Raw genomic sequence first — 22,995 nt, forward strand, 5'->3', positions numbered from 1 at the left:
TATCGCTTGTTCGTTTCATGCTATTTTTTGACTGGTGATCAAGGCTAGATTTTGATAAAGGAGCCAAAAATGTACTAATTAACATAGTAAAATGTAAACAAATAGTCTACCAGCAAAGAATTACCATAACACTTTAAAATTAAGACCGATCTCAGTAATTCTTTTCTTGTTCAACGGAATAATTGTGGTACATCGAAATGTGAAGTTATTTTGACCAATGCTTAAGTTTAAGGAAATAATCACAAACGATAGTTTCTCTGTTAGAATAAACCAGCGAGAACGTACGTTAAAGAAAGCTAAAAATTATCACAATAGACCATTTTTTAACGCTACCTTCACAGCATTAGACGATAGTTTAAGTACTTCAGGCTCCATATATCATCGGTAGACGCTGGAGATCAAGGTTAGATTTTGAGATTTTTGCATCGTGGGAACGATGAAATTGCAGTTTTATGAAAAATCTGAACAAAATCATGACCACTCGCTCAAACCCGAGATACTTGATTATAACATCGTATAGATAAAACTGCTGTTTTATATTTTAGTACTAAGTAGCCGTAGCGCTTTGTCCGTTTAGATCTCCCAGCTATTAAAAACATGGGCAAGGTATTTAGGCTCTCGACATTCGGTCGCCATTTTGTCCACGCGCAATGTTTAATACACATAGCCAAAGTCGATCAGATAAACGGCACGCCGACACCAAAGTATGCTTGTTGTTGTCAGAAGATAAAGCAAGGACTCTTAGGATCGTATACAGCATATAAAACTTAAAACATCTTTTATTTTGAGCTGAAAATTAGGCCATAAATTGTGAAAAATATGTAAACAATCGATAGCAGAACTTCTCTGTCGTGCGCACTAGCCCATATCGACGCATGCGCACGCAAAATGCCCTCCTGCTTAATGCTACAAGTATTACATATTGTGATGTGATGTGATATGATGTGACGTGACGTGACGTGTCTACAAAGGTATCAGTGATAAGTCACATTAGAATTACCCTTGTCTTTTTCAGGGTTATGAGCCCACTCTGCTTAGAACACAGGTAAATATTGATCATAATCACGGCTGCGGAATAAATATGTTTAATTGTTTGAATTCCATCTCCGTGATTAACTTAATTTGCTTATGTCTGGACTGATATTTGGGATGTAAGATTTTAACAGTACCGCTGGAGCGAAGCGCTTTTTAAACTCTATATATAACAGCCAAAGGAACATTTTGAAGAATATATTGTGACATAATTAAAATCTAGCGAGTGCTAGCATACTTACAAGAAGATAAAATCGCTGCTAATACGTTTATTTTCTTTGCAGTATCGTTGTCATCCCGTAATTAGCGCCATATCAAACAGGTTAGTATTGAGTTAATCTCTTTGACCTAAGCTTGTGCTAAATGCCAGTCTTATGTTGGGCGCATTACTTAAAGGAGTTCACTCCAGAATGGCCATTTATTTTCTTTACGCCAATAAAAAGTTTACACAAAGATATGTTATTCACCAAAATTTCAGCCTCCAACGTGCGCTATAACCCTATAAAATCTTTCCCAAAACTCGACAACTGAACGCCGCCATCTTGGAGCTGGTAATGTATGCATGACGTCAAAGAGCTCAGCCTGAAGTTTGGCGGAAATATTTTAATAGTAAAAACTCCTTGTTTTTTGTATTTCTTGGAGCTCTCTTTGAACAAAATGGAGCTGCACAAACAGGCATTTGGACAAATAAAAGCCACTACAAAGAAACAAGGAGTTTCTAGTATTTAAATTTTCCCGCAAAACTTCAGGCCGAGCTCTTTGACGTCACGCATACATTACCAGCTCCAAGATGGCGGCGCTCAGTTGTCGAGTTTTGGGAAAGATTTCGTAGGGTTATAACGCACGTTGGAGGCTGAAATTTTGGTGAATAACATATCTTTGTATAAACTTTTTATTGGCGTAAAGAAAATAAATGGCCATTCTGGAGTGAACTTCTCCTTTAAATATCGCTGAAATCAAGCACGGACGGGTAGCAGCTCTCGGAGAGGTCTCGCATGAATGTCTCGCTACCCTTCGAGAGAACAATTAAACAGCAGGAACAATGCATTAAGCCACAAAACAATAACAACTGCTACGCTAAAAGACCAGAAGAATTACAAACTTACGAGAGCCGCTACACTAACAGAACTTTTTCACGCTATTTAATATTCATTTATGTTTATGTTAGTTGTCCTTCAGACCTCATTTTGGAGTTAAAATTCTTTTGTATTTTGTACATGCTGACGAGGCTCGGAGAGCAGATTAGCATGAACACAAAAGAATAACAAGGTCTATTAATGTAGTCTTCTGTCCTGATCACGGTTCCTTGAATTTGCCCAGGTTTGTGTCTATGGCAATTCAAACAGAATTTGTGAGTGTTTCAAGTTACTTCTGTTCTCTTGCCACAGACTGTTTTATGAAAACAAGCTTCTTGATGGAGTAACTGCAGAAGACCGTACCCCAGTAGTGGTAAGTCATTGTTTAAGATCGCCATTAACGTACCAGCTGATAGTCAGAACCAATAGATTCAATAAACAGAACAAGTAACTACGAATCGCTTTCCATAAAGACTCTACTCATAATTATCTATCTCCAATAGGATCTGGTTCCCACTCTGTGTTTTTACAACGTGGCGAAAGGGAAGGAAAAATGCGGACGAGACGGAAGCTACTACAACGAGGAGGAGGTGAAAGTGTTCAAAGTTTTTGTTTGTTTGCTTGCTTGTTTGCTTGTTTGGTTGGTTTTGCTTGCTTCCACTGCACCTGCCAAATCCTTTCTATCTTTTACTTTTTTTACTTCCTTTTTTCATAATTTTCTTGTAGATTTGTGTCGCATACTTCTCAATGCTGTTATTGTATCAGTAAGGTTTGTTGCATTGACTTTTTGCAGGCGAAATTTGTTGTCTTTCTCATCGAGTGCCTTCTGGAATCTGGAGTGGAACCAGCGCAAATGGGTGTGTGATAACTCAGTTAACTAAATAATAGTGCTTAACAGTTAATCATCGTAAAGGATATGAAACCAATGCTGAGAAATTGGCTCAGAAATCAGGCTATCAACAAGCTATCTTACCCCAGTGGCTTGTTTACTTGTTCACTGAACTAAAGTACAAAACTTTATGAAGTTTATACTTTTGTGCCAAACTCACAGACGAAGTGTTTCAAGAGTCTTTTGAACAATATGTTGATCAGCTTAGAAATGAAAGAGGTAGTAAATATTACGTCGGTGTGTTTTGATTGTACCTGCATTGTGTCCAGATTATGGTAAAGAGAATTTGGGAAAGGGAGAAGTGGCAATTAAAAATAAATAAAAATTTACACATGCACAGCAAGCTAAAGTTGAAGCTACACAAGCTACAGGTGAAAGAAAAATGTAAAACACAAGACGGAAAAAAATTCACGCCCAGAAATATCTCTCCCCCCCCCCCCCTCCACCTCCAAAAAGAATGGTCCACCACTTAAAGAAGCTTCTTCCAGTATCCTTCCGTTCTTGCCATGAAGCCATCCTTCACAGTCAAGTCTCCGAATATTTCTGTAACCACGCAAACCCAGTGTTTTGCTGACTTCCTGTGCACACAATTATTGCGGCATTATTAATGTTAACGCTTCCTACTGTTTCAGGAGTGATAACGTTGTACAAGTCCCAGCTGCATACAATTTCAAACAACCTAACAGATTCTAGGTAAGTGAAACAATCTTTTTTTTTTTCGTCGTACTTCCGTGAACTAAAAAAATATAGAAGTGCATAAAGCTGTTATTCTTGGTATTGAGTGGCACTGTCGCTATTCAATACTTTGGAACTGTTGAAGTTTACAATAACAAGCTAGAATAAGGTGGCGTTCTCTGGCCATAACAAAACAACTTCATTTAAGGGTTACGGGTAGGGCACTGGATGGCAGATAAAGCTTTTCCTGTTTGCGCCCTGGCCTGGGTCATTGCGTTGTGTTCTTCGGCGTTTTAAGTATGAGGACTTAGGAGTCATTTAGTTCACGCACGTTCTTTTAGGCTTACTTTTGTAAATACTAACAGAAACCCATGTTTCTTATACTAACCACGAGTTTTCATTTAATCTTCTTATTCAGGGCCACTTCTCATGCCGAACTTAAAGCTATTCAGGTTAGTGACTGTTACGCACGTGTAGGAAAAAAAAACAGAAGTAAAACTAAAACTAAACAACAAGAACAACAAAAACAAAAATTAACGCGCACGGTAAAAGCTTATTGTGCGGAAACAAAACTGGTGTTGCCAAACAGTTCTTCTGGTAATTAACGCTTCTTATTCCCCAGTCAGACGCTAAGCGATTGGCCAGACGTTTTCACGTACGGTATCGATAATCGCAAGCTATATAAAATCTCTGAATTTTTCCACATCAGAGTTCAATGTGCAAGGTGTGTCGATCGGAATTATCTTATAGAGATAAAAATGATGCTACGCTCCGTGCTTTTTGCAACTGAATTTTTTCTCAAATTCTCGCATTTCTTGTTTACATAGAATGTTGTAATTAAATTGCGCTATTCAACTTAAAACCACTAACTAATTGTATGCTTTTTTTTTTCAACAGATTTCAACGGTAGATGCATTCCAAGGCGGCGAAAAAGATGTCATCATTTTGTCGTGCGTGCGCACGGATCACATTGGATTTATTGACTGCGACAGGTGAGTTACACGTGCTAACACGTGTTTGCCCATGTTTTATCTTGATGATCTCTATGGTCTAAAATCGGTTCCATAGCTTACTTGTGGTTCCATTCCAAGTTGTTAATACTGTGATAACAGAGGGCAAGATTACTGTATTCAAGTCAGTTTAGATGTAGTGCATTTGTCTTAATTTTTGCTTGTCATGCAGGAGTTTACTCAGAAGGTTAGCGACGATTACTCGAGAACGATTGATAACTATTTACTTGAAACAAAATGAAAGCAAATTTAAACTGCAGATTGGCTGCTTTCCATTTTATGATCAGCCTTATTATTGGTCAGACCTTGTCAGTGATGATCTTCTGGCTAGAGAAAATTCGGTGAAAAGTCACATAAAATAGACTAGTCACATTACCTAGACTAGGCCCCATATGCAATCTACACTGCTTAGCCATTTATTTTATTTTTCAGACGCACTAATGTTGCGCTTTCAAGAGCTAAAAGGTTTGTATAATTATCTTTCAATCTACTTGATTTCTAAAACTGTAGGCTGATAATCAATTCTTGACTCAATCGGCATCTTGCCAGGAAGAAACCCAATGTTGTTTCAAAATGCTGGATTGCCTATCGATATTGACAGCTGTTTGTCTCGTTTAGGCATCTCCTCATTGTTGGTAATCTGAAGATGCTTTCTTGTAACACCGTTTGGGGAAAAGTCATCGAGCACTGTCGTGGTAAGAGAAACTCTTTTCCATCTGCCACATGAAAATACATCTGATTGATCTAGCAATAAAGTATCTCTACATATTGGCATTATTGGGAGCATCAAGACACATGTTTGAAATCAGCTTATTTTATTTCTCGCGCATTAGTCTTTCCTGGCGGACTTTGTAACTCGCAAGACTTCATCAAGGAATGGAAGCAAAAAGAAGACAATGATATGACTGATGGTGAGTCCGCGTAGTTTGCAAGGTACTTAAGTCGCTTAATTTGTGATAAATTTCGTTTAGCTGGCTCCTGGTACGCAAAAAATCTGACGAGCTCATTCGCTAAGGTGCTGAACAGTCAAAAACACTTGCATTTTTTGCAGACGAATCAAACGTAGATTTAAAAACATAGGGAAACCATATTGGGGCCTAATACCTTTATCGCATTTTGGTGAGACGACGCTGAGCACAAAGGAAAGAAAAAATGATTATTTAACTTGTGAATCTCGCAATTATCTAGGCAAATTCAGTGCATTTACCGGCTTACAAAGCAGCTCCAACTAAATATGGAAAGGCAGTTCTAAAAAGGAAATAGAAGAAAAGTTGCCGGTTTTCTTCACGTTTCTCAGATACGCCAATTTGGACATTTTTATGTTGCAGTTTATAACGCACGTCCAAAGTTTTTGTCACGTTAATTAAATATTTCGTTTGGTGACTTTCTCGTTGATGTTACCGTTGTAATATACCCCCTATCGCCAATTATATTTAGCACAGTTATGAACATTTTTTTTTTTAATTTATTTTACAGAAGCTTCGGATGTTGTCAGCAAAGAGTCAAGTTTACCAGAGGCAACACTGAATGCTGGCCAAAGGACTGACTGCAAAGAACACAACCGGGCGCCATCTCTTTCAAAAACTCAAAGTTCTCCCACATTAAATGAAGAAACAGTAAAGGATACAGAAGAGTGCATTGAAGAGAACGACAGCTCGGTACCAGCATCAACGGCTCCACTTCTGCCATGTCAGGCAGATATTTTGAGCACAAGTAGTGCTGTGGAAGATGACAGTGATGGCGAACTGCCAAGTTTCGACATATTCTCCTCTTTAGGAATTCAACCGGTCTAGCCGACAGGCCCTGTTACTAGACAGATGTTATGCAGAGGTGGACGTTTTAATAAAGTTGTAAGAAGAATAAAACTGGGCTATTTGAGGGAGGCGAGATAATCAAAGGCATGAAGGAAAGACAGGAGTTTGCGGTGAAGTGAGGAGAGAGGAAAAATAGTAAAGCAACTGCAATTGCCGATAGTTAACTGCTACGTTGACTAGACAGCCAGCAAAACTTTACCCATTGGCATTCATATATTATTTTAAAAATACTTTATGAACCTTGTAAAATAAGTTTGCATATTTTGAGGATATTTGTACAGACGTTGCAATAAAATTGATATTTGCAGGATTGTTTTGGTAGCACTGTGTCAGCTTCTTGTTAAAGGGGAACTCAATTGTTTTTGCCCGTTTCTGAAAACAACACTGACAACAACTGCAACCATGCATGGACACAAGTGTAATTGGACAGTGCGCGTCATTTTGCGCGCGCTGTTGTTGTTCATTTTGTTGAGTAAACTGTTATGTTTTATTACAATTTCGCTGGTTAATTTCGATTTTGTTAATCGCTCATATAGCTACAGACCGAACTGGACTCCACTCAGTCCTATTTCCATTATTATTACTTGTCTGCTTGACAATGTATTGATACTGGTAAAGGAAGTAATTTTTTTGTTCGTAGCCTACGACGTAAGGACGAAAAAATACATAAGAGAGAAAACACCAAATCTCAAAATAAAACAAGAAAGTGATCTAAAACTTGAATTGTTACTGAAATTTGAAAAACAAGAATCTGAGAAAGTATTGCAGAAGCGATTTACTTCAGGTCATTTCTTCCATTGATCCACATGATCTGTGATTAAATAATACTTGTTACAAATAGAGTAAACGGCTTTATCTCGATACCAAGGTTGCAGCTCCGTATTCGAATGCATGGTGTTTTGAGACAGTTTAGGGATGGAGTTATTCTACACTTTTTTGAAAAGAAATTGGCAATCGACAAGCTTGTACTAAAAATTTAAGCGTATATAAATGGGAAGGATGTTTCAGTGAGGACCGACCGCTTCACGCAACGAAATTTGTTTGCGCTACAAGAAAATGAAAGTACGTACTTATAAATTATTGCTTTTATTAATTCTAGTTATGCCAATACCTGGAGGTCAAAATGTAAAAAGCTAAAAGGAAACTTTATTACATTTTGACCTCGACGAGTCGTAGCCGAGTGATCCGCAGACTACTTTGACAATGTTATGACGAAATCCATTGTCAACAACAGGACAGACTCATGAAGAACTGACGTCAATATGTTTTTTTACAATAACAAACTGGAAGGAGCCTACAGTCGAAGCTCTCGTAAGCGGACACCCTCGGGACACGAAAAAAGTGTCCGTAACTGGAGCTGGTCGCTTACGAGAATGGTTCTCGTAAGCGGCCACTAGAGGTGTAGGGGATAGATGGCCGCTTACAGGAGCTTGACCAGCTAACAATAACCGGACGGACGTAGATGACGACAAAACAAACACTGAAATATGGTACTGTAATTACTGTAAAATCATTGTGACGAACGTCGATGTGAAGATGATTGATAAAAACAAGATACCAAAGTTTTTTTTTTTTAGGATTTTCTTTCGGATGTCCGCTTACGAGAGCTTAAAAACAAAGAAAAAGTCTAAGTCGTAATCTGTGAAAGTGTCCGCGGCCGCTTACGGGAATGTCCGGTTATGAGAATGTAAAAATACAGAGTTTGTATGGGAGTTAAAACGGGGTTTCAGACAAGCAGAGACAAGGCGGCCGTAAGTAGAGCTGTCCGCTTACGAGAGTGTCCGTTAAGAGAGCTTCGACTGTATTTTTATAAAAAACAATGCGTACCATAAACATGTTTCGGAGATCGTCAAGATTCCCGACACATAAAAGGCAATTATACGAACGATTGGGTATAAAAAAGAACTCAAAGAAACTTTTATAAATACCTTTTATTCTGTTACTGAATATTTCTCTCGCTAGAAGCGAGCGCTTGTACACTGAACCTCGACAGTTCGCTGTTGTTCGCTAGCACCGTTCAGCAACGCAAAAATTTCAGAAGCCTGGCAAAATTTTCAGTCAACAGATAAACATAGCAGAAGTCCAAGCCCAATTTCCGAATACGAAAATAAATACGTACTTGGTTTAAAGAAAACAAGATGAGATTCGCTTTCATTCATCGATCCACCGAAGCGTTGCGTCAGCATCGCATAAATTATAAATTCACGAGTCTGTTAGCTTATTGGCAATGAAAATTAGCCAATGCGTGCGCGAGAACTTCTGCAGTTGTTTTAAAATTCCTGATTCGGTTTGTACTGTAGTCCAGAAGCAGTGTAGTCCACTCCAATTCTTTAATTCAGTATATGTACAAAGGGGGTGTGTCGGGGGCGGGTCTGGGGCCAGTTTACCTCGTACCCACAATCCCTTGAGATCCCGCAGCCAAAAGAGCAACAAAATGGCGTCCGAAATGCTTGTGCTCGAGAACTTCATCGGTGGAAAGTTCGTGCCTTGTGCGAATCACATCGACAGTTACGACCCGTCAACAGGAAAAGTTTACTGCAAGGTTCCTGACAGTGGGAAAGAAGAAGTTGACATGGCTGTTAAAGCCGCAAGCGAGGCATTTGAGAGGTAAAGTGTGTGAAGTGAAGCAATATTTGCAGAGTGATTTATTGGGGTTGATAGTCTAGCTGTCGATAAACGAGATGCCTATTCCTGATTCTTGTATCGTATGATATTAAGTGTGAAAATGATTGTTTTTCGTTTCACTGCAGAGTGATTAGAGAACAAGAACTAGTGTGAAGTGAAGCAATATTTGCATAGTGCTTTATACTTGTCTAGTACACAAACAAGTGAACGTATGATGACCCCCCCCCCCCCCCCCATCCCTGTACCCCGCCTTCCCTCTCCATCTACATCTCATTCTACTCCTATGCCACAAATTCGTATCTCTTGGGATGAGGAAGGAGAGCCTGGTTTCTTTTACAGGTTACAAGCACAGTACACCGTACGTGTTACCAATTTTATATAACAGGCTAAACATAGTGCTCTAGCCCTAGAATACTTTATGGATAGTGGTTTAGGGCTAGGAGACTGTGTTTAGCCTGTTTATACAGTATATGAGTAGCATGGTGACCTCACAGTACTTTTGAGCTGTGTAATGTGACCTGTAAAAAAAACCTGGATGCATTCTGGGCACCCTTGGTGCGAAAGAATGTCAAGGTTTTCAAAATTCAGGGCAACTTCAGAATATCCAGCAACTTTGGATTGTTATTAATCTACAACTCCTGTGTTCCAGTGGTGGGGAAAACATTGTATTTTTGGTTATCTTTTTTGGTTATCTTAACCCTAACTCTCAAAGTCTAAAAATAGTTAATTAAGGAGCATTATCCCTTAGTAGCGAACTGGAGACAGTGGCACTGCACTGCTTGGAATTATCTCAAGGACACTTAAATTATCTGTGTTTAAAAAGTGCCATTCATACAGTATACGTAACATGACTGTGATGTAATTGGTTGTAATGTCTGGCTTCAAGATTTTACTTATTTTTTTTTTTTTTCCTAGTTGGTCTGTTACCACACCAGAGTTTCGTTCAGGGATTATGAGAAAGATTGCAGACCTAATTGAGTCCAGATTAGATGAGTTTGCTGAGGCAGAGTCAAGAGATCAGGGCAAACCAGTTTTGCTGGCCAAAAAGGTGGACATCCCACGTGCCTGCCTGAACTTTAGATTCTTTGCTTCGACAATAATAAATGCTTCATCTGCAAACCAGTGAGTATTGTGTAGTTCCATAAATTACCCAAACCTCCCCTATGGAAGGGATTTTTTTCTAAGATCCCAAACCCCTCTGGTTATTTTAATTTAGCTTCATACATTTTATTAAAGGTTTCGGCCTTTGTTAACTCACCCCTTTAACACTTGTTCTGCAATCAATAATTGTTTCTTGTGTTTATGCATTGAATAGATGAAACCTTTTTTGTACATGTAACAATTATTAATTTTTAGTTACTTATTCACAGCGCCAATGTTCTAGAAAATGTGGGTGCAGTTAATTACTCAATCAGATCCCCGATAGGTGTGGCTGGGCTGATCTCACCGTGGAACTTGCCTATCTACCTGTTGACATTTAAAATCGCTCCTGCTATTGCTGCGGGCAACACTGTTGTGTGTAAACCAAGTGAAATGACATCTGTTACAGCCTGGATGATGGCAAAGGTGCTGAATGAAGCAGGTACTGTAGTTTGGTGGTTTTTGTATAAGTCAGCTTTTGTTAAGCTGTGGAAGTTGTTAAACAGTAAGGCATTGATTAGACTGTTCACAGTTCCCTATTTAAACATAAGCTTGTAGAGGTTGATGATTGAGTTGAGGGGCCGCTATCTTGGTTTCTAAAGGCGTGCGAAAACTAGGGAGAGTACAATGTCTAGCACCCCTACTCACTGGCATTTTGCACTCTCCCCAGTTTTTGCTTGCCATCAGAAACCGAGAAAAGGAAAATGATTTAAAGCTAAATTGAAAGACATTGTTTTAAAGCTGCTCAGGACAATGGCAATCACATCTAAGGGGGGGGGGGGGGTGCCCATGGACTCCTCCCCTCCCCCACCCACCCCTTCAAGGAGAATTGGCCTTTGGACTCCCACTTTCTGATTACTGGCCAAAAACCAGTGCATCAGAGTGTCTGAGTGCAAAACATAATTTAGTTTTTCACCATTGATGTTTTGTTCTCAGGGTTGCCACCTGGTGTCGTCAACTTGGTGTTTGGTACTGGACCCAAGGCAGGAGCTCCAATTGTAAAACATCCTGATATTCCAGTGATTTCATTCACTGGTTCAACTGCTACTGGTCAAGCCATCACTGAAATGACTGCTCCATTTTACAAGAAAATTTCACTGGAAGTAAGTAATTTTGAGAGATAGTCTCCTTATGTACACCTACATGACTGCACATGACTGCCTAATTGTAACTGTAGCTTGTTAATAAGGGCAGCACAATATCCACAAAAGAATGAAGTACTAATTAGTGCAAATTTCATTTTTGTGTTTCAAATTGTTTCAACTCAGTCATGAAATCAAGTTTCTGATGACAAACATTATTTTTTTCAATAACTGTGGAATGCTTGACCTGTTTTGACCATACATGTAATGTCAATTTCCTTAGCGTAAGGTGCTGATGTTGGCAGGACTGGAGATAGATGCCTTACATCCCCTCAGATGGATTACTGTATTGACAAAAATGATTGCCCAACTTAAAGGGGCTATGTCACTCAATTTTTAATTAGACAATTTTGGCTCTGGCCAACTGTTCATGGAATTAACTGAAATATCACAATAACAGCTTAAAACTGTAAAAGAACTCAAAAGAAAGATAGAAAGGCCAAAAAGGGACATGGATGGGCAAATTTCGAGAAGATTAAAACGGATTGCGTTTGGGTTAACTTGAAAAGCATCGGACCGACTTTTTTCAAGTTTATCTCAATTTCAATGAAAGTGTTGTTTACAATGCTCGAAAGTCATCCTTGTTTGTTAAATGTGGCCGTGATTTTACCAATCAAAGACTTTTGCCTGCCAATTTAAAGTTTGGAGCTCTTAAAACAAAAATAAATAGAATTACCTAATATTAGTAATAGTGTAATGTAGTGTGAGTGAAGAGAACACTGTGACAGTATCAAAAGTAACCTTGGCAAGTGGCACTTCACCAGACTCTGTGCTTTGGAGCTGGATCCCAGCACAAGTTAACCATAAAGGCCACTGTACAAAGTTTTTGTGCTTTTTGATTCTTTAATTACAATTTATGAAAGTTGAAGTTTTGTTTTTATTCATAAACTATACAGTCAAAAGTAATCTTGCCAAGTGGTGCTTCACCAGACTCAAACTGTTTAACTTTGCTGTGGAGCTGGATCCCAGCGCAAGTTAACCGCATAAACCGCATACAGTTACTGCATGTGCAATGTTTTGGTCCTTTTTGATCTTTTTATTACAATTTATTAAAGTTGAAGTTTTGTTTTTATTCATTAACTATAGCTTGGAGGGAAGAATGCTGCCCTAATTTTTGATGATGCTGACCTGGAGAAATGTGTTGCAACAACTATCAGGTTTGTAGTTTTAAACTAAAGTAATTGTTTTGCCAAGCTGTACATGTATAACTTGTTAAGAAGGCAGCCTGGCCTAGTGGTTAGGGCACTGGACTTGTTATTCGGAGGTTCCAGGTTCAAGTCCTCCTCCCTCTCACTAGATGGATTTGTCTTCGATCGTTCTGAATTCAACTCCTCCATTCTTTGTAAATAGCCAACTGGTCAGCCTCCTGTCAGTTGAGATTTTTAGTGAGTTTCTGTTTCTGTTTGATTTACAATATTTGTTTCCTCAGATTTAGTGTCAGTGGATGAAGAGCCACTTAGTGGAAATGCCACTGCAAATTCCCATTATTATTATTTATTTATAATATTAACATAAAATCAATCAGCTGAACTTTTCTGAGCACAGCCATGAAGAGATAACATACTTTTGTGCTGGTTTTCAACACAGAATTTTAGGGTGCAAAAAAAATTGATTTTCCAGGGTGCGCTTCGGGCAAGTTGAAGCCATTGTGTACTAGCCTGAAGGTTTTTTTTGTCAGTGGCTTTTCTTAATCTTCCAACAAAAAGAAGTCCAAAATGTTACTTGCCCATCAGATAAGTGGTGAATAAAATCCACTAGCCTTACAGGAAAATCCACTAGCCCTCCCAAAGGCTATCAGACAGGGCTTTCTTTGCTTGCTGCTGGAATTTACCGACACAATTATATTATGCTGTTTTTTCCCAGGTCCAGTTTTGCCAATCAAGGAGAGATCTGCCTTTGTACTAGTCGAGTTTATGTCCAAAAAGGAGTTTATGACAAGTTTCTAGAAAAATTTGTGGAACAAACTAGGTTGGTATCACTGCCGTCTGTTACCACTTTATTCATATTAATTTTTTTTCTCGCACAGCATTTGAAAGATAAATACTTTTGTGTTGTGAATTCAGAAAACCAGTAATTAATGTTCTCTCCCTAGGAAGGCTTTCTGGTGTGTCTCCCCCCTCTGTAAAATCCAGTTTGGTTTTTCTCCCCTTAAAATATTTTGGCTTTTGAAATTATTTCCCCTCTTTTATCACAATTTCCATTGACCTTTCTTTTGGTGGGTATATGGATATGTGTCTTGAAACTGCATATATAAAGGTTTTGGACAATGCTATTTTATTAGTAATTAGGCCTGGTTCACAATTGTGATATAACAACATAACGGCAAGGCACGCAAAATGCAAAGAACGCCTCACATTGATGTGAACAACATAACATAACGACGTAGCTGGAGCACAATAATGACATAAGCATAACGACATAAGGAAATACATGTAACTGTTTTTCTTTACGTCGTTATGTCCATGTCGTTATGTCCTTATGTCGCTAGTATGAACTAGGCCTTAGACAAGTGTGGTTTGTTCTTGTTGGATGGAACCCACTCAAATTTATTCATGTTGTTACATCAGGCAACTCAAGGTTGGATCCCCCAAAGATGCAACAACAAATGTTGGAGCACTGGTCAGCAAAGAACATTTGGCTAAGGTAATCTTTTGTTCATTAAAGATGAGTACATGTATATGCAATTATAAAGGAATGAATAACAACAACAACTATCTTGACTCATACTAGATTAATGAAAAGAGAAAATAACTAAAGAAAAGATTTTAAAAAGAGACGCATTCAATCATGTGAAATAAAGTATTATGAGCCAATCAGAGTACAAAGACGGACGGAGGGAGGGAGGAAGGGAGGGATTATGTCTAAAAATTATTTACATTGCATAACTAATAATAAAGAATTCCATGAAGCGATCAGTGCGACAAACTGGAACTTCGCTAATTCTCAAACGCTGGGCGTGGAAACTAGTTATGAGAGATAGCAGATTAGCCAGCCTGTGATCTTCCTTGCTGAAACTGCCAGTCATTTACAAATCTTGAGCAGCCATCTTGTACAGTTAGCTCCGTGTATAAATGCAGATTTATTCCTTTTACACTGTCGTTAACAACGTTCGTGTTTTTTCTTCAAGTTGCTTTAGTTAATGTTTATGCACCTGACTTTATATCTTCTCAAGGTTTTAGGATATGTGAAACTTGCTGTGAATGAAGGTGGGGAAATTGTGTGTGGTGAAGGAAAGGACTCGCCTTTGGAACTCCCAAGCCCTCATGCAGAGGTACAGGAATTTAAAAATACATGTAAATTTCAAGTATTTCTCTGTAGTGTTGTGGACCGTTAGCCACGAATACAAAAACTTCTCTTTGCTCTTGGCCATTTGGGGAATTTTCCAAAACAAATTTTCTTCCACAGCCCGAATCATGTTTGTTGTTCTCTCCCTTGCTTGCCTTCTAAGTAAATCGCAACGATTCTATCTTTTAAAATCCCCAATGTCTTCGTTTTAGGGATACTTTATGCGGCCCACGGTTATCACTGGTTTAGCTGATAGCACTCGCTGTATGCAGGAAGAAATATTTGGTTAGTACATGTATAACTTACAGTGATATTCTGATTACTTGTTAAAGCGAAACCAAGGTTCAACCTCACATCTTTCCAATCACAACTAACCTAAAAAATGCAGTGAACCAATCAAAACTTAGCAAAATCAGGCAACAGTGTGAAGCGCGGGAAAACAAATAATTTGTATCAATTGTGGAGAAAAATTACGTAATAGCAACCACCCAAACCACTTTTTACTACCCATTGGCGGAGTTCACACCCACAGCTACAACCTCAGGCCAGTGACGATCAGGAATACCGATCGAAGCATGTATATACGTATCAACAGGAACATGTGCCCCACAAAGTGTTCCCACTCATTAATTACTTTCCAACCATGATATAATGTGTAATTGTTAATAGTTGAGTCGAATAGTATAGTGTTATCAGTAGTGTTAATTTTTAAAACCTGTACTGTATCCTTTTAATTCAATTTTTAACTACAATGACGATAAACATTAGTTATTATTATTAAAACATGCGATTGATGCCAAGCACGAAAAAACAAAATAATGATTTGCATCAAGCGCAGAAAACATGCCACGGATGGCAAGTGCGAGAAAAGATATCCGACCTAAAGTGGAAAAAAATTGCAATTGATGCCAAACGCTGGAAAACGTGTAACCCCATGCCAAGAGCAAAACACCATCATTTGTACTAAACCAAGGAAATCATGCAATCGAAGCCAACCGTGGAAAACATCGTTTGCATCGAGAGCGGGAAATCCCGGTTGGTTGAAAAAGGAAAGGGAACGTATTAGTTCTGATAGGTTACAGCTCATTGCAGGACTTTCAATTGACCCTGCATTGTATAGTCTTAGATAAAATAGATCACGGCAAAGAAAGGGGAAAACGAGACATGAAGGGCGCTTTCCATAAATCAGAACTGGCTGGCCAGACTTGTATATTGGAGAACAGAATTCCGTTGTTAGTACGATTTGCCCTCTTAAATCAGTCAATGCGTACAAATTATAAACCAGGTGGCGTTTAGTTTAGAGAAGGATCAGGAATGGAGAAAGCTTGCAGAAATCGTCCATTTACGAGCTACTTCAAACCTAGAAAGGCGCAAAGGCCTGAACATTTTGATTTAAACCCCACCAGTCCCGTGTTCGAAATATATCAGCAGGGAGTCGTCTTAGAAATGTATAAATGGTGTAGAAAGAAGCTTAATGTGGGTCATTCTTTATTCCTTTTACACAGGTCCTGTGGTTGCTGTTGTACCCTTTGATTCCGAGGAAGAGGTGAGAGTCGAAACAGATGTTATTCACATTTAACTTTTGTCTTTAATATAAAATGACTTAAATAGCATTTATTTTTGTGTTACGAGGGTGCCTCAGTTGTTACATCATCGGTGTCTTTGAAGTCTAGTCCAGCTTCGATCAATAAAGGTTAAAGAGGAAGAAGACGCTATCTCAGGATATCTCCTTTACTCTAAGCAGCCTTCTGTTTCGTTAGTTTTTGTTACTATTAGCGTTACTATGTATGTAGCCAATACTTATTCACCAATCATCGCGTAATATCTTTTATTATACAATATATGATAAATGATTGGGAAACTAAACATAACACGTCAATAAACTGAAATAGGCTTTCCAGTTGACTTGCCAAATATGTGCGGACTTCTGTCAATTTCTCTTGTTCGTTAATGGACTACTACAGTCCAACCTCTCGTTGCAGACACCTTTAGTACGGACAACTCCTTATTACGGACTGTTCACTTGGTCTGAAAGAAACCAAACTTTCTAATAACTCTACAACTAGAATAGGGACACTGTCCGTAATACGGAGACACATTTTATTCTCCTTTGGTGCCTGTATTGCAGACTGGTTCGACAACAGGTCTTATCTTTAAAAAGTCAAAAGCAAATACAGACAAACAGTCGAACTTCTCCTTAGGGGCACCTCTGTAATACGGACACCTCCCTACTACGAACGGTTTACCTTGTCCGACAAAAAATCATACAAAACGTATTATATGCTGTCAATGAGGGGAGCAACTTAGTTATAATTTTAGCGCTTGATAGTACCCCTCTGATGTATTCTCTCTTTTCGTGTCAGGTTATCAAGCGAGCTAATGGTGTACAGTATGGATTAGCAGCAGTAGTTTGGTCGGAAAATCTTTCACGAACCCACCGCGTGTCAAAACGCTTACAGGTATAAGAACCGGTTGATTTTGTTTGACTAAATTTGGCAATGTACTCTGCAGTCTGAGTCCCGGCTTTCTTAGCGAACGATCGTTAAGTTCGTTTCTGTGTCCAGATCGATTGGCTCACTAAACAATAGATAAACTGCCCAAACAATGTTCACATCCCTGAAACAATGCCATGTACCATCCTCGGAGACCCAGAGGCTAGCCAACTCGGTTTTCTACATGAACTTTGTATTGGAATATACACAAAGGATTGTAAACCTGCAGGCCGCCGATTGGGCAGAATAATACAAAGGATATACAAAGAACTTTGCTGCCCAATCAGGAGGCAGCATTCAGAGAGCTGTTTGAAACTGACCTGGTAAGACTCTTACCCCAAGGGCACCTTTCCTTCGCTCCAACTTTTCTATTGCCGAGTCTTTTTCCTTGAAGTTTCGCGTTTCCCTCATCCCCATTAACTGCACCTGGGTCTCCGAGGATGGCCATGTACATGTTCCCGGGACTAACGAAATTAAAGTCCTAGAACAACTGCATGGTATGAAAATAATCGCTACAGGAATTTTCCCAATTTATTAAACTCGTCCACACTGCGTTCATCTTTATGCAAAACATCCTTTATGCCCTTTCCACTCTTGCATTGTGACTTCCCCCCTTCACCTAGTCGAGTAGGGCCTTAAAACGAGTTTCTTATTGCTACTCAATTTACTTATGTTCAAATGACTCGTCACGCAATAACCGTTTTATCCCCAAGAGATGACTGTTGTGTGACCATTCAACAAAAGTGTAACAACAAGGAAACGCTTTTTTGTTACTGTTATTTCAGGCCGGGACAGTTTGGTGTAACTGCTGGTTGGTCCGTGACCTTAACATGCCGTTCGGAGGTTTCAAGGCTTCAGGAATTGGCCGAGAAGGAGCCAAGGAATCGTACGAGTTCTATACGGAAGTTAAAACAGTTTGCATTAAGATGTAGGATCTACGGCTGTCCACTCATTTTAGGTCTTGTAGTTCGTGTCACCAACAACAAAGACAAGCACAAGCACACTAGGAATAAGGAAGTTGACGCACATGTCGGGAGATCGATGGTCATTAGAAGAAACTCTTTCCAACGGCGTTTGAAATAGTTTTCTCTTCTTATTCAATCAAACAAGCAAATGCTTGTAAGCACTGGGATAGGTGTCACGTGATTGCGACACCTAACGTTGCTTAACAACTTTTCTATTCAGATAAAGCAAACAAACAAACAAACGAACGAAAACAAAAACAAGTAAAGAAAACAACCCAAAAAAGAGTTCCCCTTATAGTGTTAGGATCAAATTCATTTATCACTAAACATACGTGGACATTTCGAGTCTTGACATGAGAAAGAAGTAAATGGGTTAAGAAATAACATAAAAAAAAATAACTTGAGAAGTAAAGTCTAGTCCACACCTTTTAGAAAGACCTTTATATTTGTACAAACGCTGGACGTTCTCAAAGCATTTAGGATAAATAAAGACCACCTGTATCTGCTTTTTAAGCATTGCAAATTGATTTTCGGGCAGTGGTATATTTTACTCCCCGCGTCTTCACCGTTCGTATTCAGTAAGACACTACCTCTCTGGAACCTCTATTTTCATTCGCCCGCTGTAAACACTACCTCTATTGTTATTCAGGGCTAGGGGCATTGTTGTCACCTGTTATCTATTGTTTTAAGAACCAATTATTTAACTCGTTCCAAGAGGTAGTGGGCGACCCTCGTATTCCTGACGGCTGCCAAAACCAAATAAAGCAGTGATGTGATCATCTCGCCGGCCACAGATGTATGCAGGCTTTGCTCGATCAGGTATAAAGTTAATGTAAATTCAGACATTCTTTTGTCAAAGGGGAAACCACAATTAATCCAGTTAACCTCTTGCCTCCTATACGCAGACGCTCTTTGCGCTTGTTGCTGCGTCTACATAGGAAGCAAGTTCTCATCCCGTAAAAGCAATCCTTTAAAATTGTTTCCCCTTATCTAAATTGACAAAATTGCCACTTGGTTGAGCCCGCGATCCACTCCTGTTTCCAAGGTCTTTCCGGAAGCATTGTTTTTCAAAATCCCAACCAGCCGCCATATTGAAACCGAAGGACAAGAACACCCCAGAAAAAGGTTAATATTGATATTTTCTTTGCTTTGGGCACTGGTTACTGTCCTTGGCTTAACACTTTCACTGCTAAAGTCGACTTTTCTCGATATTTGGAGGAGCAGTCAATGAACCACTTGTGACGTCATCAATTTGAAAGTCAGCAGATTTTAGTGATAAGCATCTGATAGAGCTAGGTTTGACCTTTTTAAAGAACTATTCATTTTGCGTATCGGTCGCATCCTGGCAGAGCTAATCGAGAAAATGTCAATCACTTTTTAGTGCAAAATCGGTGCTTAAACAGGCCAAAACACCTGTAAAAGATCGAGGTCCTCTTTTTTCAGGGTTTACCAATGTTTTAATCAAAACTTTTTTGGTCTAAAGGAAGGACGGATACAGTAGAAAGAAGTGAAAAAAAAAAAAGAGAGAAAAAAAAAAAAAAAAAGGAAAAAAAAAAAAAAAAAAAAAAAAGAAAAAAAAAAAAAAAAAAAAAAAAAAAAAGTAGACAAAGCACAAAAAAAAAAAATTTTTAATGGAATCTTCGTCAAAATCTTGCTGCATTGTGAAAAAGTACTTTTTAAGCAAAGTTAAAGGAAATTCAGGATCGTAGCATCAAAAATTCAGTTTAACGGTAGAAAAAAACCCTGTTTTTGGAGAAATTTAGCACTGAAAGGGTTAATCCTTCACAATGGTAACTTAACTCCTACATTGTATCAATTCCCACAAATATCAATTGAACCAGGGTAATGGGCTCCTGCCTGTCGCTTCCAGGGCCAAAGAGGGAGTTCGTTCCCGCAAAGGTCCGAAAGGAGCAACGAAAGGCGGCTACATTTGCAGGATAGGTGAGAAGACAACCTTTGAATTTTGCAAACTACACAATAGTGCCATACGGCCACTGACCATAGGTTTACTTCTCATGGTGTCCAAGTCAGTATCCGAACGATTGGTGACTTTCTATACAGCCTGCCAGAAGCGTTCAATGAAATTTTTTGTTGGGTATTCTGTGCAATGTATCCCGATCGATCTCAAAATTAAACAAGTTAGCGCTATGGCTGCCTCATTTTTATTTTCTGTTAAAAGATCCATGGAAATGGAAAGATCTTGTTAAGGCTGAGGCAATAAATGGTGCTCGTGGGAGACGCACGTTCCCCGTTTAATTTGTAAGCGGTCGATTCCACATGATTTTGGCGACGCTCGATGTTTTTCTGCCAGTAATGTTTTTCTTCGCTCGATGTTTTTCTTCCTCACCCAGGATCGAACTCGGAACCTCTTGTATGCTAACAGCCTTCTTTACCATTACACCAGGCCACGATGACCCTCGAAATCCTCGAATTGAATTTCATTTAATAGATGCCTTTCTTTTTATAAAAACTAAACTCTTAATTATAATAAAGATCCGATCCAAACCTTTTCGTTAATTTTACTTAGGTCAGTAGAAATCAACAACAACAAGCATTTATTTGCATGACTACATAGAGTAGTATTGCAAAAGCTACTTAAATTTAATTTCTTATTATTTAATTAACTAAGATAACTAGTAAAACAGAAAATAACATAACATAAAATAAAAGAATAATTTATTACAATAGTTGTTCATTTTAACGATTCGAGGTGGTGGTTACTGTCACGAGATTGTCTCTTAATTCAAAGCATGCCGAGATAAATGAAATTAGCTGAATTTTTACAAAGGAGCACGGTCAGTGGAATTCATAAGATGTGATAATAAGGTTTCATACAGGGCGCTTGTGGGCTTTTTTGTGATAGTAAGTGTAGTAATGGGATTTTAGGGGTTCTATTTGAGAGAACAATGTCTCGTATATGAGAATACGTTGAGCAATTTAACAAAAAAGTGAGTTTCATCTTCAATTTTGTTGCAATTGCAGAAGTCACATTGTCTTATATATTCCAAATTTTATCGAATAATCATAGCACAGTTTCGACCTAGTCCAGACATAAAATTTGAGCAGCAATGGCATTGACCATGGCTTACATGTAGTTACCAATGATCACAAACCCTTAAGGAAAATCAGCAACAGCGACGTACGGCCTCGACAGACTACAAAACACATGTAAGTTGTCGACAACTAAAAATGAGTCGACAATTATTTGCGCTCGATAACGCTCTTCTGCACACCACACGCCAAAGAGGAACACGGAAGGTGCGGTGTTCAGTTCCGGACCGGCGTCATATGTGGGTTGAGTTTGATGCTGGTTCTCGTCCTGCTTGCTCTGGGGGCTTTCTCCAGTTTTCCTCGCTCCGCAAAAACCAACACTTCTAGATTTCAGTTTTACCCGAAAACAATAAATAAAGACCTACTTTGTGGATATTTATAAATTTATAAATTAAAATTATCTATTTTAATATGTATTATTTTATTTAACGTTATTATAAATATTTTTTTATGAGAGAGCTTCATAACCTTATGCAAAAACAAACTTAAGTTCGCGTTTGCATTCCTCGTTTATAAAACGTAATTAAGCATATAAAAATAGATTTCTCCAAATCGGTTTCACTGTCCAGGAGAGACTGTTTAGGGATATCCTCCTATAAAGAAATGTATATGACAGGTTGCGGATGCAGTGTCTTGTTAAAAAGTTGTTGTTTCGTTTGTTTCGCATGGCTAGACAGTTTACTCGATCCCCTTAAGACTGCACGAGCTGCTGATCCGAAAATTGAACCATTATTTTGAATATCAAAAAAGCGCCTTACATGAAAACAGACTTATGTCCAACGCAAGTTTTCCTCATTCTAAATGCCCGTGGCTAGATTAAAAAAAAAACGAAAAAATTTTTTGTGCTTCATTCGAATTCCCGTATTAAATCACTCTCGGGCTGCAGATGAATCGTCCGTGAGCGAAGAGGGACATCAATTAATTGAATAAATAACCCTTATATAAGGTTCACCCTCTATTGGCGCTAAAAGGGAAGCTTGCACACTCACAGTCAACATTGTTAATAATGGTCAATAGGACTGAGTGGAGTCCAATTCGGTCTGTAATCATACGAGTGATCAACAAAATCGGACGACCGCGTAGCGGGGGTCCGATTTTTTTAATCTCGAGAAAGATTACAGATAAACTAATCAGAAGATTAGTCCGAGTGGACTTCTCATGAAAAAAGGCCTGTTTTATAGTTGGTCAGTTTCGATCCGAACAAATGGTTTAAGTTTATAAGACAATACCGTTTGTTTTCGAGCTCATGCTAAAGGTAATTCATTTTCTAACAATGAAAGTGAATTTGTCTTTTCCGTTTTCATTCGTTCCGGTGACATCTCAGTTGCGGGTACTTCAACATGGTGAGAAAGGGTGACGTGTCTTGATGTAAGTCAGTGAGTGGTCGAACGTTTTGTGTAGCAACGTCTCCTTATCGCAACGTTTTCAGTGTCGTTTTAAGCAAAACTATTACAGAAAAAATTTAAGCGTATTTTCCGGTATCTAAGGGAAATTGAAATCCAAATTTTCCCGGTGGTGCATGGCCGCCCCCTTAGTTGCGCCCCCCCCCCCTTAGTTAAGCTCCACCCCCCCCCCCCACTCAAATTTTTCCTTCGCGGTCCCTGCACAGGCATGACGCGTACACTGTCGTATTAGTGCATGCTCAAATCGGGCTGTTGATAACCAATCACGTTTAAAAATTTTGTTGTAGTTGTGATTAGCTTAGAAATCAGCAACCAACGATCTGAATTTGCAGGAAAACGAAAAATAATGCACTGCATGTAATAAAATGTAAATATATAGGTTTTGGAACTCCCTTT

At 38.8% G+C, this 22,995-nt stretch overlaps 2 protein-coding genes across 2 annotated transcripts in view; both read left to right on the forward strand.

Moving 5' to 3' along the window:
- Positions 1 to 6,800, forward strand: part of LOC144665647 (5'-3' DNA helicase ZGRF1-like) — a 64,239-nt gene extending 57,439 nt beyond the window's left edge. Inside the window, 12 exon segments of the mRNA XM_078526913.1 lie at positions 1,016 to 1,045; positions 1,317 to 1,354; positions 2,421 to 2,481; positions 2,612 to 2,698; positions 2,902 to 2,965; positions 3,630 to 3,690; positions 4,091 to 4,124; positions 4,570 to 4,664; positions 5,115 to 5,147; positions 5,301 to 5,377; positions 5,516 to 5,593; positions 6,159 to 6,800. Of these exon segments, the coding sequence (XP_078383039.1) occupies positions 1,016 to 1,045; positions 1,317 to 1,354; positions 2,421 to 2,481; positions 2,612 to 2,698; positions 2,902 to 2,965; positions 3,630 to 3,690; positions 4,091 to 4,124; positions 4,570 to 4,664; positions 5,115 to 5,147; positions 5,301 to 5,377; positions 5,516 to 5,593; positions 6,159 to 6,475 (975 nt within the window). The 3' untranslated portion in view covers positions 6,476 to 6,800.
- A 2,118-nt stretch (positions 6,801 to 8,918) lies between these two features.
- Positions 8,919 to 18,391, forward strand: LOC144665711 (2-aminomuconic semialdehyde dehydrogenase-like). The gene is made up of 12 exons (XM_078527001.1): positions 8,919 to 9,103; positions 10,037 to 10,243; positions 10,492 to 10,703; positions 11,198 to 11,364; positions 12,490 to 12,560; positions 13,267 to 13,371; positions 13,971 to 14,046; positions 14,576 to 14,674; positions 14,901 to 14,973; positions 16,194 to 16,234; positions 17,052 to 17,147; positions 17,966 to 18,391. Exons 1-12 carry the CDS (start codon positions 8,931 to 8,933, stop codon positions 18,110 to 18,112), a joined length of 1,467 nt encoding a protein of 488 aa, XP_078383127.1. The 5' UTR covers positions 8,919 to 8,930; the 3' UTR covers positions 18,113 to 18,391.
- The last annotated feature ends 4,604 nt before the right edge of the window (positions 18,392 to 22,995 follow it).

Source organism: Oculina patagonica, chromosome 9, assembly GCF_052425735.1.
Source record: "Oculina patagonica isolate OP01 chromosome 9, crgOcupat, whole genome shotgun sequence".
NCBI lineage: Eukaryota > Metazoa > Cnidaria > Anthozoa > Scleractinia > Oculinidae > Oculina > Oculina patagonica.

What these genes read in the sequence shown, in the direction of transcription:
- LOC144665711 (XM_078527001.1), top strand. Translation starts at nt 8,931, where the DNA reads ATGGCGTCCGAAATGCTTGTGCTCGAGAACTTCATCGGTGGAAAGTTC. An exon ending in GCAAGCGAGGCATTTGAGAG is followed by an intron (nt 9,104 to 10,036) that starts GTAAAGTGTGTG and finishes TTTTTTTCCTAG; the next exon opens with TTGGTCTGTTACCACACCAG. An exon ending in ACAAGAAAATTTCACTGGAA is followed by an intron (nt 11,365 to 12,489) that starts GTAAGTAATTTT and finishes CATTAACTATAG; the next exon opens with CTTGGAGGGAAGAATGCTGC.